This window comes from Dermacentor albipictus, chromosome 1 (genome assembly GCF_038994185.2).
Source record: "Dermacentor albipictus isolate Rhodes 1998 colony chromosome 1, USDA_Dalb.pri_finalv2, whole genome shotgun sequence".
In the NCBI taxonomy this organism is placed as follows: Eukaryota; Metazoa; Arthropoda; class Arachnida; order Ixodida; family Ixodidae; genus Dermacentor; species Dermacentor albipictus.
The window spans coordinates 210274966-210289526 of NC_091821.1; the positions used below are offsets into that span (position 1 = coordinate 210274966).

Sequence of the window (14561 nt, forward strand, 5' to 3'; positions counted from 1 at the left end):
TCACCACGAAAACTGAAAACATTATTAGATTAATCATGAGAGTGTCCAACAAGAAAGGTGGCATAGGCGAGGATATACTCCTTAGGGCTCACCATGCTTTCCTCATCAGCCATGTCATTTACATAGTCGCAGCCCTCAATTGGACGAAAACAGAAATGGATAAATTAGACACGCTTATGCGCAAAAGTATCAAAAAGGTGATCGGCGTGCCAATCACGGCTAGCGCAGAGAAACTCATGACATTGGGAGTACACAACACAACTTCGGAATTAATAGAAGCACAAAGATCAGCACAAATTATTAGATTATCAAACTCCAAAGCAGGCAGAAGACTTCTGGATGCGGCAGGCCTCCGTCCTAGCTTCAATCAGGATAATATCACGCAACTTGATGTTCAGACAAGGAACTCCTTTATTGTAGCCCCTTTTCCAAGAAATGTCCACCCCCAACACAATAAAGGTTGAAGGTTAGCGAGGGCTAGAACTTTCCTAAAGAACATATCCGGAACGGAGACCTTTGTTGACGCGGCGCGACACGCCAGTGCCAACAAGTTCTCCGTAGCCATAGTAAATGACAGGGGAGAACTTCTCTCGGCAGCGTCGCTGAAAACCTCCTCGGTCGATGTGGCGGAACAGGCTGCTATAGCTCTCGGATTACTGGACTCAAAACGCACTACGGTGTACACGGACTCCCGAGCAGCCGTTAGAGCGTTCGCATCGGGATTGATAGCCAAAGAAGCAGCCAGGATTCTAAACGGCAAACACCCCTCTGACCTTGTTCACCACATAGTCTGGTTCCCAGCTCACATGGGACCAGACGTACTACCGGGTCACCTGAACCCCAATGAGATAGCCCACGACCGTGCGCGAGGTTTCGTATGCCGCGACGGGATGGTGTCTCGCGTGAGTTCGGGAGAGCTCGTCCACAGTGATCCACTGGTTACCTTTCATGAAATCACCTCTCATTACAGAGGGAATAGGCAGAGTTTTCCTTTCCCCATCATAAGCTTAACAGGCCACAAACTAGCACGCTTCGCATGCTCCAGACGGGGTCCTACCCCTCTAGGGGCTTTTTGAACAAGCTCCACCCGGACATCGATCCACTGTGCCCAGATTGCGGCACTGAATTTAGCTCATTAAATCACATGCTCTGGCAGCGCCCTGTGTTACAGGATTTTAATACAGAAGAAGACTGGACGAAGGCCATCACAGACCCGAGACAGGACGTCCAGCTCCTGGCTGTCCAGAGGGCCCGTGAACGAGCGGAGAGGCATGGCCTCTCTGTTCCGACATGGGACTAGCCAGCGGCTGGGTAGGGACCTGCAGGCCCCCGCTTAGCTCCTCAGGACCCCAATAAAGTCGTTTGCTGCTGCTGCTACACGTTGAATGACAATGTAATAGCTAAAATAACACAGTTAAATAACTAGGGGTTTGGTACACTCCAGAATTATCATGGGAGAAACAGGTTACCTATGCAACCGCGAAGACAGGGAACATTCTAGGTCTTCGCAGGAACTACAGAGCATTCAGCCAGTCTTCACGAGAGCTGCTATACAAAACGTACCTGAGGTCCGTCCTCGAGTACGCCTGTGTAGTGTGGGACCATCCGACGGCACGTGACATTGATAAACTTGGGAGGGTATAGCATTCAGGTGTGCGGTACGTGTCAGGTCGACACAAAGTTAATTTCAGCGCTGCGAGTGCTAAGGAGGAATCTAAATGGGATACCTTAGAAGTACGACGCAGAAAGCTGTGTCTGGAGCTTTTTCATTTCATATACTACGCTACAATTGGTATGCAAACGGACAAATATATGACGCCACTTCATTACCGGTCATAACGCGTGGACCATGAGCTAAATGCGCGAGAAGTTCTGTGCAAGACAGAACTGCTTAAGAAATCATCTTTTTGGAAGAACTATACAAGAATGGAATAGCTTGCCTGCCGGTGTCGCCAATGTCGTGTCAAATGATATATTCTTTTTGCCCTGTTGAAGCGACTCTACTTTCCCGTTTCCTTGACATTTCTCTTGTATATTGTCCATGTATAACTTAACGTGCTTTGAAACTGTTGTCTCACACGTTGTGTAGAAAAAAAATATTTTGTGAACGTTTCTAACTGTTTCTAAAACCTCCCCCCCCTCTCCTCCCACTGTAATTCCTTTTGGCGACTGTGTGCACTGAATAAATAAATAAATAAATAAATAAATAAATAAATAAATAAATAAATAAATAAATACTGATGCCGCTAAGGAACGACATCTTCTCAGTGAGCGGTAACCACGGCGTAAACGGCACGCGAAATCTGCTTTTGTTACGCACCTTGGTTCAACGCACGGTTAGGGCTCAGCCAAGCAGAGCGCAACGCTCTTAGAGTTGCAAGAATTAATCGCGGGACACAATGCATGCGTGCTTCTAACGTCTTTGCACGCCCTTAGCCTGCACAAGAGTAGGCGCACATGCAGATGCGCAAGAAATACCGGCGTAGGGCTCGGTACAAACCGTCGTTGTTCATCGTTCAGAAGCATCAATGTCTTCACCCGCTTCTAGAAAAGCAGAAAGCTGAGCGAAATGTCAGAAGCTTTCTTCCTTCTTTGCTACAGACTAGAAATTACTACATTTTTGTAATACAGTGGGGAATTCGTGCTGTCTCCGACACCATAGATCATGTGCCACAGTTTTCTCACGCCAGTTCTCTAGTAAAAAAAAATACTTAAGAGAAACGAAAATTAACATCTTTGGCTGCTGTCAGACTAACGAATGTGGAAGCTGCGTAGACCTTACTCTGACGCATGGATTCTCACTAATTACCTCTGTCTTCAATAGGTACGTGAAAATTCTCCCGCCTCTGTGTATTTCACTTCTAAATATCCGCCTCCTCTTGATGAAGGAGGCAGAAAGGCACGCGGACATGATGAAGCCATGCGGACAAGTGTATAGCATAAAGCGCTACGTGGGCTCGGGCCGGGCAACCAATAGTTGACTCGTGCCCGGGCCGGGCTAGGCGCTCCGGGCTCGCGTCGGGCCCTGTCTTCTATCGGGCCCATAATGGACCAGGGCATTATATTTGCAACTCCGCAAAACTGAAGCCTGTAAGAGTGCAACCCTAATGAAATTTTAGGTCATTTGTGTCAGCCACTTTCTGGGAAACTCGTGGCAGGCAGGCCGCTACACAGCAGCGATACGCTGCACAGATAAGTGTACATGTTTTTATATAGCACTAGGCGGGTCCTCTGCAATTTTAGGTGAACAAAGCAGCATTTAATATCCCGAATTGATGAAAAAAAGACAACTATATCCTGCGCTGTCCCGATGCATGGTTCTTGCCTATACGTGCCGAAACAAAAGAAGAGAGAGCCAGAATTTGCTCATATTACATTACGAAACACGGATGCCTAAATTGTCGACGATTAAAGAACTGACACCAATAAAAAGGAAGCAGAATAAAGCATTCAAAAGGGCATGTGCCATGTGACAATATGATTGCGCATGAGCGTTACCCATGCGTGTCACCAATTTGCATTTATTGGGACTAAAAAGCTTCTAGTTGCAGTGTATTATGGCATTCCTGAAAGCCAATAGACCATTGTATTTAACTTCACATTCGTGCCAAGTCAATTGGTTCGAGTTACATCAATGTAGCTTGGAATTATTATTTGAGATTCTAAAGTGTGATGAAATGGCTTGTGGTGAGTACGGGAGTGTGCCTATGCTTCGTCATATGTTGTTGCACAACTATTTGGAAAGTATAGTACGGTTGTTATTATCACACTTTAACACACGAGCATGGTTAACAGACGATGTAATTTTTTTTCTCTTACCGACGAATTTCTTTTTCAGAGTACCAACTCTAGCGGAAAACATGACGCAGTATTCTGTATTCCAAATAATCAACTTCTTTTTCCATGTCCTCCTTGCTAGAGAGTAGGTAGGAGTTGATCCCGTCTCGGGGTCAGTGGCCTGCTTGCTTTCTTCTTATTTGCCCCTCTGTCTATTATATATGCCCGTTTTCTTATCGAGTAATCGAATAATAATTTGTGTGTGCTCGGCTAGCATGTTCACAATAACAGAGAATCCGACCATGCTTCGTTTAGGCTCAAGGGCTAATAGGTCGAACCAAACAGGGTGTGGCCGGGGCGGGCCGGGCCCGGATCTTTCGGGCCCGGGTCGTGTAGGGGCCTAGTTTAAGCAAACGCATAGCACTTTCGGGCTGGGGCCGGGCCCAGGCCTGACAGAACGGCCCGTGCAGTGCTCTAGTACTATGCAACATGTCGCATGGGGCAGGACAAAATGAAGTGCGCCGCACCGGTTTGCGAACCGGTTCAGTGTTGCGAACCGTCATAAATTTTATTTCTCCGAGCCGGAACTCAAATGGAACGAAATGGGAGCGCGTTGTACCCGAACACTAACCGAAGCGGTATTCTTTCAGTTCGACTCCCTGCATTAAACCCTATGGCTCGTGCCTCTAGCCTTCCTTGTGGCTTGTCAAGGTCACGAATCCCGCGTCGCCACTCGTACTGGTCGGGAAAGGGTGTTGACTTTTGCCAACGTTGCTCCTACTTCGTGTGTGTGCGGGAATGAAAACGAGAAGTGCACTTACGCCGGAAGTAAGCGCCCGCGACACGGCGATGGGATTCCCCCTTTCGGAAATCGGCAGCTCGCGGATCTTTAAGAGGAATTCAGCAGTTGGCAGCGTCGCTTTCTCGAACTGAAAGGAACCAGTAAAAAGATTTTGTGCAAGACAAGCTTACTGCTTGGCGTTAAGCACCAAGCTTCCGAAATAAAAGAGCACACACGTACAATTCGATTGCCATACTGAATCACATATGGAGTCTAACAAATCAGTTCTGCGGCAGTCCTCAAGGTGGAGGAAAGTTCATGAGGGGGAAATATTGACATTAGCACGAAACTACAAAGGAGACCCATACGTGTTCCTCTAAAAGAGAAGCCCCCTTCACCTATAAAGTCGTGTAAAGCAGACATTACTGTCCTCTCCGTACATCTCTGCGGGCGGCGTATACTCCTAAAGTGAGTACTAACGAACATTCTAACGAGAATAAGCGACACAGGGACATACAATGGCCGGAACTATGTCCAGGTTTCTTGGGTATGTTTTTCTTTTTTACATGGTGGGTGCCACCAGCGCTGTTCAGTGCGCAGTATCGCACACCTATAGCTTCATAAGAACCACGAGGAGGCCTTCAGAAATTAGACGGAGATCTGCGCCCACTGTGACTGTCCGCGTGAGACACAAATTAGAGCGGCCCCTTTCCATTATAACAGCAGCTCGCTTCGTACCTGCCCGTAGTACCACTCCTTGGGATCGGGGCGCTCCCACTGTCCGTGATATACGAGGCCTCTGTCTTGCATCACGTAGAAGGCCCGCGCCTGATCATGTTCCATATACACGAGGTCTCCTGCGAATTACGTGTAGTTAGTGTAAGACTGGTGTTCAGCAGTATATGCAGGGATCAATTCAAAGCAACTCTAAATTCCCAATCCATCTACTATGTGAGAGCATATATTTATATATATATATATATATATATATATATATATATATATATATATATATATATATATATATATATATATATATATATATATATATATATATATATATATATATATACCTGACAATAATTTTACATCGCAACATCCACTGAAGACACCGATAGCGCACGTGAGTCTTGTTCACAGAAAGCCATTCCCAGTGGACAGAAAGAAACATCAAATCAGGAAAGTAAACCAACTAAACCCTCGCGTGTTGACATCTACCATCATTTCAATGAAAAAAGCGGGTTCAGACGTATCGATACGAACTAATCCCATTGGAATACGCAGAGTGGGTTTCATATTTGCCCAGGCATTTGGTGCAGTTTCGATGATAATGGTTAAGAGCCAGGCTTCTGTCAATGAGCCTTGTCAGTCATTGACATACTCGCTAAATATGACATAAATCTATGGGACAGAAGGGTTACTTAATACATAATGCTGGGTTAGCTGAAACTTAGACATTTCCATTGCTTAAAAAAAAGAAAAGAAAAAAATACGGAAGAAGACGGACAACGTATTAGAAGAAAACAGAAAAGACGACAGGACAGATAAGATAAGCGCTGGAAATATCTTAAACACATAAAAGTGTTCGTGCACTCTGCCTCCACCAGTAAAAAAGAAAAGAAAAAGAAGGAAAAACATCCTTGGTGTCTTAAGCGAACGAGTACAACCTCGAACTTCAGCACTAAAGGCTTTTTTTTATCGTCCCCAAGCTATACCCTAACTATGAAACACGCCAACTCTGTAGAGATAAGCGCATATATTTAGATGCAACGACGTCCTTAGAAGCGATTTCCTTCTAGGCTCCGCTGGTGGGTCTCGACCGCATTCGTTAAATGCACGTGCAAGGCGAGGAGCAGGCGCCGGAAGATGTGCATTTAGGTTCTGGACTGTCTTCCATGGCGACTGCGTGGAGCTGCTAGCATCGGGTGCAGCGGTTGTAATATCACGGAAACAAGGAAGCGGAACGCCGTTGGTGACGCTATATACGCCGTTGTGCCGCCCGCCCCGTCACGCAGAATGACACCGAAACTAAGCAGCATCGGACTCGATCGGGCGTAGAATGGAGATCACCTGCGGAGAGTCGAAGACTTCCTTCCGTTAGCGAAATAATGTACGTGCCTGCCTCGAGCGAGACAGTCAGGGGTGTCTGTTAAATTAAATTGCCAGGTTTCACCTGCAAAAACCACGATCTGTTGATGAAACGCGCCGTAGTGGGAGACTCCAGATTAATTTTGACCACCTGCAAGTTCTTTAGGGTGCACACAGTACACGGAACACGAACGTTTTTCACATTCCGCCTCCATCACAACGCGTCCGCCGTGACCGGGATTGAACCCGCAAGCTCGCGACCAGCAGCGGAGCGCCACAGCCACTGGGCTGCCTCGCTGTGCCTACGCCTCTGTTGCAAAATGGCGAAAACATCCGGGGCTTTTCTTTCTCTACTAAGTGCGCCTAAAGGGCGTATACGGAACATTCCATGTGCGCAACATCCTGGACTCAGTTTCCTACGCTGCTTGCGCCTGCGTTTGAGAATTTTTCGCCTCGAAAGTGTCTGGACCTATGTAGCGGACGCCTTTAAATCTGGCTTCTCCACAATAAGAGGCACTGTGCGGAGATGTGCATTTGTGCAGTTTTCTTCGTCGTGCGGGTCGCAGTTATTGTATCTATGCATGCACTCAGGCGGCAACGTCACCAATGTAGAGATGCAAGGATTACGAATAATACATAAATGAGCAAATGTACAAATTTGTACTAATCGACGTAGAAACCGTGCCCCGTACATTATGAGGCTGGTGCTAAATGTATTTAAAACAAGGGGTGCCTGGATGCGTCATAAGGATCTAATGCACCGTGGTTCGATCCTCGTACGCGGAGGCCGGATTCTGATCCGCGCGTAATGCAAAGACGTTTGAGTAGCATGCACTGGGCGCACTTTAAAGAACTCGAGGTGGTCAGAAATAATCCGGTGTCCTTCCTCCACCACGCCGTTTCTCGTGACTCCTGTGTTACTTCAGTACGTTAGAAACGATTTTTTTTTTCAGCCAAAGACAACTTCTTTTACCTTCATAAAAGGGACATCTATATAGGGACAATTCTAAAGCGCTAATTCTGGCCGCAAGTATGCTCATGCTCGTGGGGAATACATGAACCTCTCATCCCCGGCCCTGCGCGAACGGAGCGAAGTGCCCTCCCAAACGTGCCAGTGGCAGCATCTGCGCTGTTAGAGGGGAAGGGAAGCGGGGGAGAGGGTCACTAAAGGGTGATTGAAAGGAGCGTTCGCCAACGCGATCTCTTTTGGAACCATGAGACGCAAATGAATTAGGTTTCTCTATCATCACCTGCCCGCGGCAGGTCAAAGTATCGAAAGCTTTATAGCCGGGAGCGGTCAGAATGCACGCGTCAGAGGGAATAAGCAGAGGTCGCCTGTGCGTGCTGAATTCCGATCGGTTACTTTTACTCCGCGACTACTTGCCACCTGCTTCTCGCAACCCTTTTCTTGCCGCGCTCTTTAGAAGTTCTTATTCAATATGATGGTGAAATCATATCGACTGTGGTTAACGTAACCTTTATTTCGCGAAGCCTACTTCGCCAATCGTCTTCCTTTGCGTTATTTGATCTCGGCGTGTCTTTTCATGTGTTGCCTGTCTTCGCGCGCATAGGTGTGCGAGTTAGGACGAGGTGCACCGGCAAACACGCTCACCATTGTGCCAGGGGTTGAATAGAATGTAGATGGACTCCCTGACTCGAAAGCTCCGTCCGTCGCCAGTGATGGTGAGAATCCAGCGGCCTACGCCGACCGTTATAGGGATCTGGATGCGGATCAGGCGCATCGGGCCCTCCTGACGCTCAAGGGCCAGCGTCCACTGATCCTGGCCGGCTGCGGGATGCGTGGACACAGACTGTGGGTTCCCGGGCACCGGAAGCTGCACCAGGCTGCCGTCGCCGGGCTGCGGATTGTCACCTGCGCGAGGCAACGCGTGGCACTGTCACGGGAGAGGGCGTGAGAGCTCGTGCGCTTCGCTATGAAGTGGGCGTGAGTTCCAGCCAGAAAGGAAAATCGCCTTATTCTTTTTGTTGGAGTGTCGTTTTCTTCGTGACATGTTCACTGCTTTATAACTTGCGACAGCCCAAGTACTGAAAACAGTGTCACTGAGGATGGGTTGTGACACCTTGCTCTTGTTTGTAAGGTAAGTCACACTGTTATATTAAGAGGGCACGAAAAATTACTGATAAGCAGGAAAAGGGTATCGTAAGGAATATCTGTTCTTTTTTAATTTTTTCTTGCAGACAAGTGATACTGTTACGTGGGAAGACGCAGACGAGAAGCTACACACAAGTATATTTACAAATGGCTACGCTGCACTTGGCCAAAAGGCAACAAACCGCGCTAGCCTCCAAACGTCGTCGTCGTCTCCACACCACTCGCCTCTTCGTCATCGTAAATAATGGTCCGTAGCACAAGCCCCGGCGGCAAAAGCGCCGTCCCTGAGCCACTAAAGGCCGGTCTCGGAAGCAGTGTAGTATAGGCCTTGAGCCTACTGACGTGCACGGCATCACTGGATACCAGAGCAGAGTGTGAGGTAGAACTGACGGGAGCAATTTCGTAAGTCACTGGGGTCACCTGGCGTAGCACGCGGTAGGGCCCCGTGTATCGGGAAAGGAGCTTCTCTGAAAGTCCGATGTGACGAGAGGGTGACCACAGGAGCACGAGCGCACCAGGCGAAAACTGCGCGTCATGGTGGCGGGCGTTGTATAGGCGCTGCTGATTGGTTTGCGAGGCCGTCAGTAAAGTACGGGCAAGCTGGCGTGTTTTGTCGGCCATACTCGCTTGTTGAGGTCGCAGCAGGAGGAAGTGTAGTTTCGAGGGGCAAGGGTCGGTTTGCGACCATACAATAGATAAAATGGAGAAAATCCGGTGATGTCGTGACGAGACGAATTATAAGCAAATATGACGTAAGGAAGGGCAATGTGCCAGTCATGGTGGTTCTGCGAAACTTACACGGACAACATATCTGTGAGGGTACGGTTCAACAGCTCTGTCAGTCTATTAGTTTGAGGATGCTATGAGGTGGTCAGCTTGTGTTGAGTGGAACAGGAACGCACAATGTTAGCGATAACTTTCGACAAAAAGTTACGAGCACGGTCAGTAAGCAGCTGTCGCGGGGCGCCATGAAGCAAGGTGCTCTCATGCAAGAAAATGTCTGCGTCGTCAGTGGCATAATTGGTCTCATGGCGTATCGTGTGGCGTAATCGTTGCAACGGCTACCCATTTGTTCCGAGAAGATGACGTGGGAAAGGGGCCGAGGAGATCTAATCCAAGACGGAAGAACGCTTCCGCAGGGACTGTGATCGGCTGTAGATGACCGGCAGGTAGCACCTGATGAGTTTTTTTTTTTGACGCTGGCAGGAATAGCAGGCAGCAACATAATGCAATGCCATAATACCACTATAGAAGCGGCGGCGGAGGCGGTCGTACGTGCTAGATACCCCTAGGTGTCCTGCAGTGGGTTGGTCATGGAGCTCAAAAAGAACACTCCGTCGTAGATATTTGGCCACGACCAGAAGAAAATCAGGAAAAAGGGGGGGGGGGTATTCTGTAAGAATGGACCTAGTGGACATGTCCATTTCGTCTGCTGCTGAAGTGCTGACTGGCTGGGCTGCACTGCGCGTCCGCAGTAGTCAGGCATCACAGCCAGTCAGCACTTCAGCAGCAGACGAAATGCACACGTCCACTAGGTCCCCCACTTGAAAGGGGCGTCTTTCTTCAAAAGCTCGGTTAGTGGTCGTGTTATGGGCGCGAAATTTTTCACGAAGTGGCGGAAGTACGAGCAAAGGCCAATGAAGCTGTGCACATTCTTGACGCAGTTCGGAACAGGGAAGTACGGAATAGCACAGATTTTGCCTGGGTCCGGTTGCACTCCGTTCGCGTCAACGAGATGTCCAAGGACGGTAATCTGGTGATGGCCAAAGTGGCACTTCGATGCTTTGAATTGCTGACCGGCTCGACGAAAAACGTCCAGGACTGACGAGAGGTGCTCGAGGTGCGTCGCGAGGGGTGGGGAGAATACTATAAAGTCGTCCAAGTAGCAGAAGCATGTGTTCAATTTGAAACCTTGAAGAGGGAGTCCATCTTGCTCTCAAAAGTGGCTGGAGCGTTGCATAGACCGAATGGCATCATTTTGGATTGATAAAGACCGTCGGGTGTTACAGAGGCGGTCTTCTCACGGTCAAGATCGTCCACAGCAATCTGCCAGTAGCTGGAGCGAAGGTCAATAGAAGAGAAATAGTGAGCACCGTGACGGCAGTCAAGGGCGTCATCAATGGGAGGAAGGCAATACACGTCCTTTTTTGCAACTCTGTTAAGGTCCCGATAATCAACGCACAAGTACCATGAGCCATCTTTCGTTTTGACTAAGGCAACAGGTGACGCGCATGGACTACACGACGGTTCAATAAAGGTCTTGGCAAGCATTTTGTGAACTTTTGCGTGAACGACTTGACGCTCAGCCGGCGGCACTCGATACGGACGGTGATGAATAGCAGAGGCATCGCCGTGTTTATGTGATGTCTAACAGCTGTTGCTTGGGACAAAGGACAAAGGAGGGAGTCGGGGAATATGAGCGACGGGGCTGGGGCAAGTGAGATTGTCGGCGTTTGGGCGAAGGCGACCTTGAATAGGGGCGGTTCGGTGCAGGAGATTTAGTGGCGGCATTATTGGGCCGTACGGTATATAGGGACGAAAAGGGCCGCTTGAGCGAGAGTAGCCATTATAGGTGGTCTGAGCCGGTGAACTCCAGCGACTGTGACAGTGGTGTGAAATGTGCGTGACCCGACGGCAGTGAGAGTATGGGTTTCCTTTGTAGCAATAGCTACGAACGGGTGGATGTCTCATTTTCCCTTTATTCACGATCGTTAAAGTAAAACATGTCGCGGTGTGAAAAGAGAATGCGATAGTGCTCACGAGCGTGCCCGGACGGCAAGTCGGGTGCAATCATTTTCTGTAAGACAGCGATGGTACAAGTTGCATACTGCGATGGCACATTAGGGTCGGTTGTACTGTCGTCTACTATAATAGATGCTATACTGAGTGATCCTCGAATTAGCAAAGCTGGGTAAGAGACAACCCGCGTGGCAACACTTGTATCGTCAAGCCAAAATTGACCAGTGGCAGGCAGGCGCAATTCGCCCTAATAGATAAAACTGTATGAGGTAATGTGATACAGTGTGTAAAAAGAACGGCTTACATGGGAGTCGTGATGTAGTGACCGTCGGACACTGGTGGGGATAACACAAAGTCAGCGTAAGCCAGTGCCGAAGGTGGCAAGCGAACGAAGTCACGGAAATGAGGCGGCTGGGGGGTGGTCCAATGGGATCCAGAACAAGCAGGTCAAGGCGGAGAGTACGGGCTGAACAGTCTGTGAGAGCAGAATGCGCGGAGAGGAAGTCCAGGCCGAGAATGATGTCGTGGGCACAGTGAGCGACGACAGAGAAGAGAACCATGGTGGAGCGATCGGCGAAGGAGACACGGGTGGCACACATACCACTTACAGGAGCTATTCCGCCGTCGGCGACACGAATAACAGGTGTCGTGGCCGGTTTTATGAGACAGTTTTAGTTGGGCGTCCGCAGTCACCCACGTACGCAGTGCGCGAGGTTTTCCATACGTAGCGAAGCGCTCCCGCACGAAACGGCAATAGTTGGGAAACGCAAAAGTTGAGAAGGGGATTACTGAGTTTCCCGCGCAGGAGCCGGTAGTGTGCTACTGAGCTGCTGCAGACGCCCCACTAAAACTGCCTAATAATAGACAGTTTTAGTTGGGCGCCCGCAGCAGCTCTGCATACGTAGGAAACCCACAGAGACAACAGAGCGTATGCGCAGTACGCAGGAGCACGCATGGTCTCTCGCGGGCGCCCGCAGCTTTTCAAAATCTACGTCCGCTGCGGGCTCTGTGGGCTTTGCGGGGCGTCCTCGCCTTTCTCGCGTGTCCACGAGAGCGCATTTTTCGATATGGCTCTTGCCGAAGATATGACTCCGGCTTGTGGTTTGAGTTCGTGGTGGCTGATACTGGCTAGATAATTTCAGAAGATGGCATATGGCGGCGCTGAGTAGCACACTACCGGCTCCTGCGCGTGAAAGTCAGCAATCCCCTTCTCAACTTTTGCGTAAGGCCAACTATCGCTGTTTCGTGCGCGCGCGCTTCGCTGCGTACGCACAACCTCACGCGCTGCGTACGTGGGTGACTGCGGACGCCCAACTAAAGCTGTCTATTTTCTTCAGGTGGTTACGAAGGTCAGCGCTCATAACAGATACATGCGCGCCAGTATATATAAGAGCAGACACAAGAATACCGCCGACTTGCACTTCAAGAAAGTTTGTATGAGTGGGCAGCGTCAGTAGAGGATTTGGCGGCGTAGGGAGCAATGCAGCGTACAATACCTCGAGACGCTGCATCTTCTAGTTTTCTGGCTGGGAACGTCCGTAGGGAGTCGGGGAATATGAGCGACGGGGCTGGGGCAAGTGAGATTGTCGGCGTTTGGGCGAAGGCGACCTTGAATAGGGGCGGTTCGGTGCAGGAGTACGGTATATAGGGACGAAAAGAGCCGCTTGGGCGAGAGTAGCCATTATAGGTGGTCTGGGCCGGTGAACTCCAGCGACTGTGACAGTGGTGTGAAATGTGCCTGACCCGACGGCAGTGAAAATAGATGTGCTTGTCAGTAGTGCGCCATTCAGGTGGGTTGCGGAAGCGTGGTGGGTAATAAGATGCGAGACAGGGCGGTATCGAAGAACCCGGGCAGGCGTCAGGGCGATGGGCCGAGCAGACGGTATGAAGGCCCGTGTTGGCGATCTCTTGGCGGACAACTTCCTGAATCAGGGAAACCGTGACTGCAGGCGTGACGGAGGAGCTGGATTCGAAGGCAGCCGGATAGGCGGCCTCAGTCTCTCGCCGGACGATCCGGGTAACATTTCCAGTGTTGTTGGGACGGGGAGCGTCGGCACAGGAAGATGTCGCGACGGTATTTGGTAGACGGGCAAACTTTTGGTCGATGCGTCGGCTTTTTGCGAGTTCCAAGGGGCGGCACTCTTTGATAACTGCGTCCGCCGTCGCCACGTTGTTGAAGACGAGCAAGTTGAAGGCATCATTGGCGATGCCTTTGAGAGTGTGGGAAACTTTGTCTGTCTCAGTCATGTGGGCGTCAACTTTGCGGCACAGGGCCAAGACGTCTTGAATATACGTGACGTAGGGCTCTGTGGACGTCTGCACGAGGCTGGTTAACGCCTTCGCGGCAAGTTGGTGACCGTGAGGGTTGCCGAACAAGCCTCATAGCTTTTGTTTAAGCGTATCCCATATGGTGAAGCCATCTTCGTTTGTCCGAAACCATGTTCGAGGTGTGCCACCGAGGTAAAATACTACGTTTGCGAGCATGACAGTAGGGTCTCACCGGTTATTTGGGCCGACGCGTTCGTACAGGCTTATCCAGTCATCGACGTCTTTGCTATATTTATACGCCAGGATCTCGGGGAGCAGAGAGTGCAATGCAAGTCGTCGGGGTGGCACCAGGTGGCGGATGCGGTTGAGTTGAGCAGTCGTCTTGGGACCCACGATGGAAGGGTCGACGTACCGTCCGCTGCGAAGTTCCATGACGGGGACAAGGAACGTCCACCTCCACCAAATATCTTACGTGGCAAGACGCAGACAAGAAGCTACATACAAGTATATTTACATATGACTACGCTGCCCTTGGCCAAAAGGCAACAGCCCGCGCTAACTTGCTTGCTTGCTTGTTCCTGATTTGTGGCGCTTACTGACTACGGGGGATTGGCCAAGAAGCCGGCGGTTAGCCTCCAAATGTCGTCGTCGTCTTCTCACCACTAGCCTGTTCGTCATCATAAATAATAATCTGTAGCAATATAAGCACGTACTGGATGGTACTGGATGGTACAGGATTGCACATAGAAAGGTCCCAAGTAAAAGAGACGGAAAAGTAAAAGAAATAAATACATA

The 14561-nt window shown here is 49.7% G+C and overlaps 1 protein-coding gene across 1 annotated transcript in view; it reads right to left on the bottom strand.

The window, feature by feature from the left end:
• LOC135906634 (hemocyte protein-glutamine gamma-glutamyltransferase-like) overlaps positions 1-14561 on the bottom strand; it is a 59753-nt gene that overhangs the window by 39364 nt on the left and 5828 nt on the right. Inside the window, exons 3-5 of the mRNA XM_065438120.2 lie at positions 8259-8519; positions 5297-5415; positions 4599-4706 (exon numbers count right to left, since the gene is read on the bottom strand). Of these exons, the coding sequence (XP_065294192.1) occupies positions 4599-4706; positions 5297-5415; positions 8259-8519 (488 nt within the window). The remainder of the gene's footprint in view (positions 1-4598; positions 4707-5296; positions 5416-8258; positions 8520-14561) is intronic.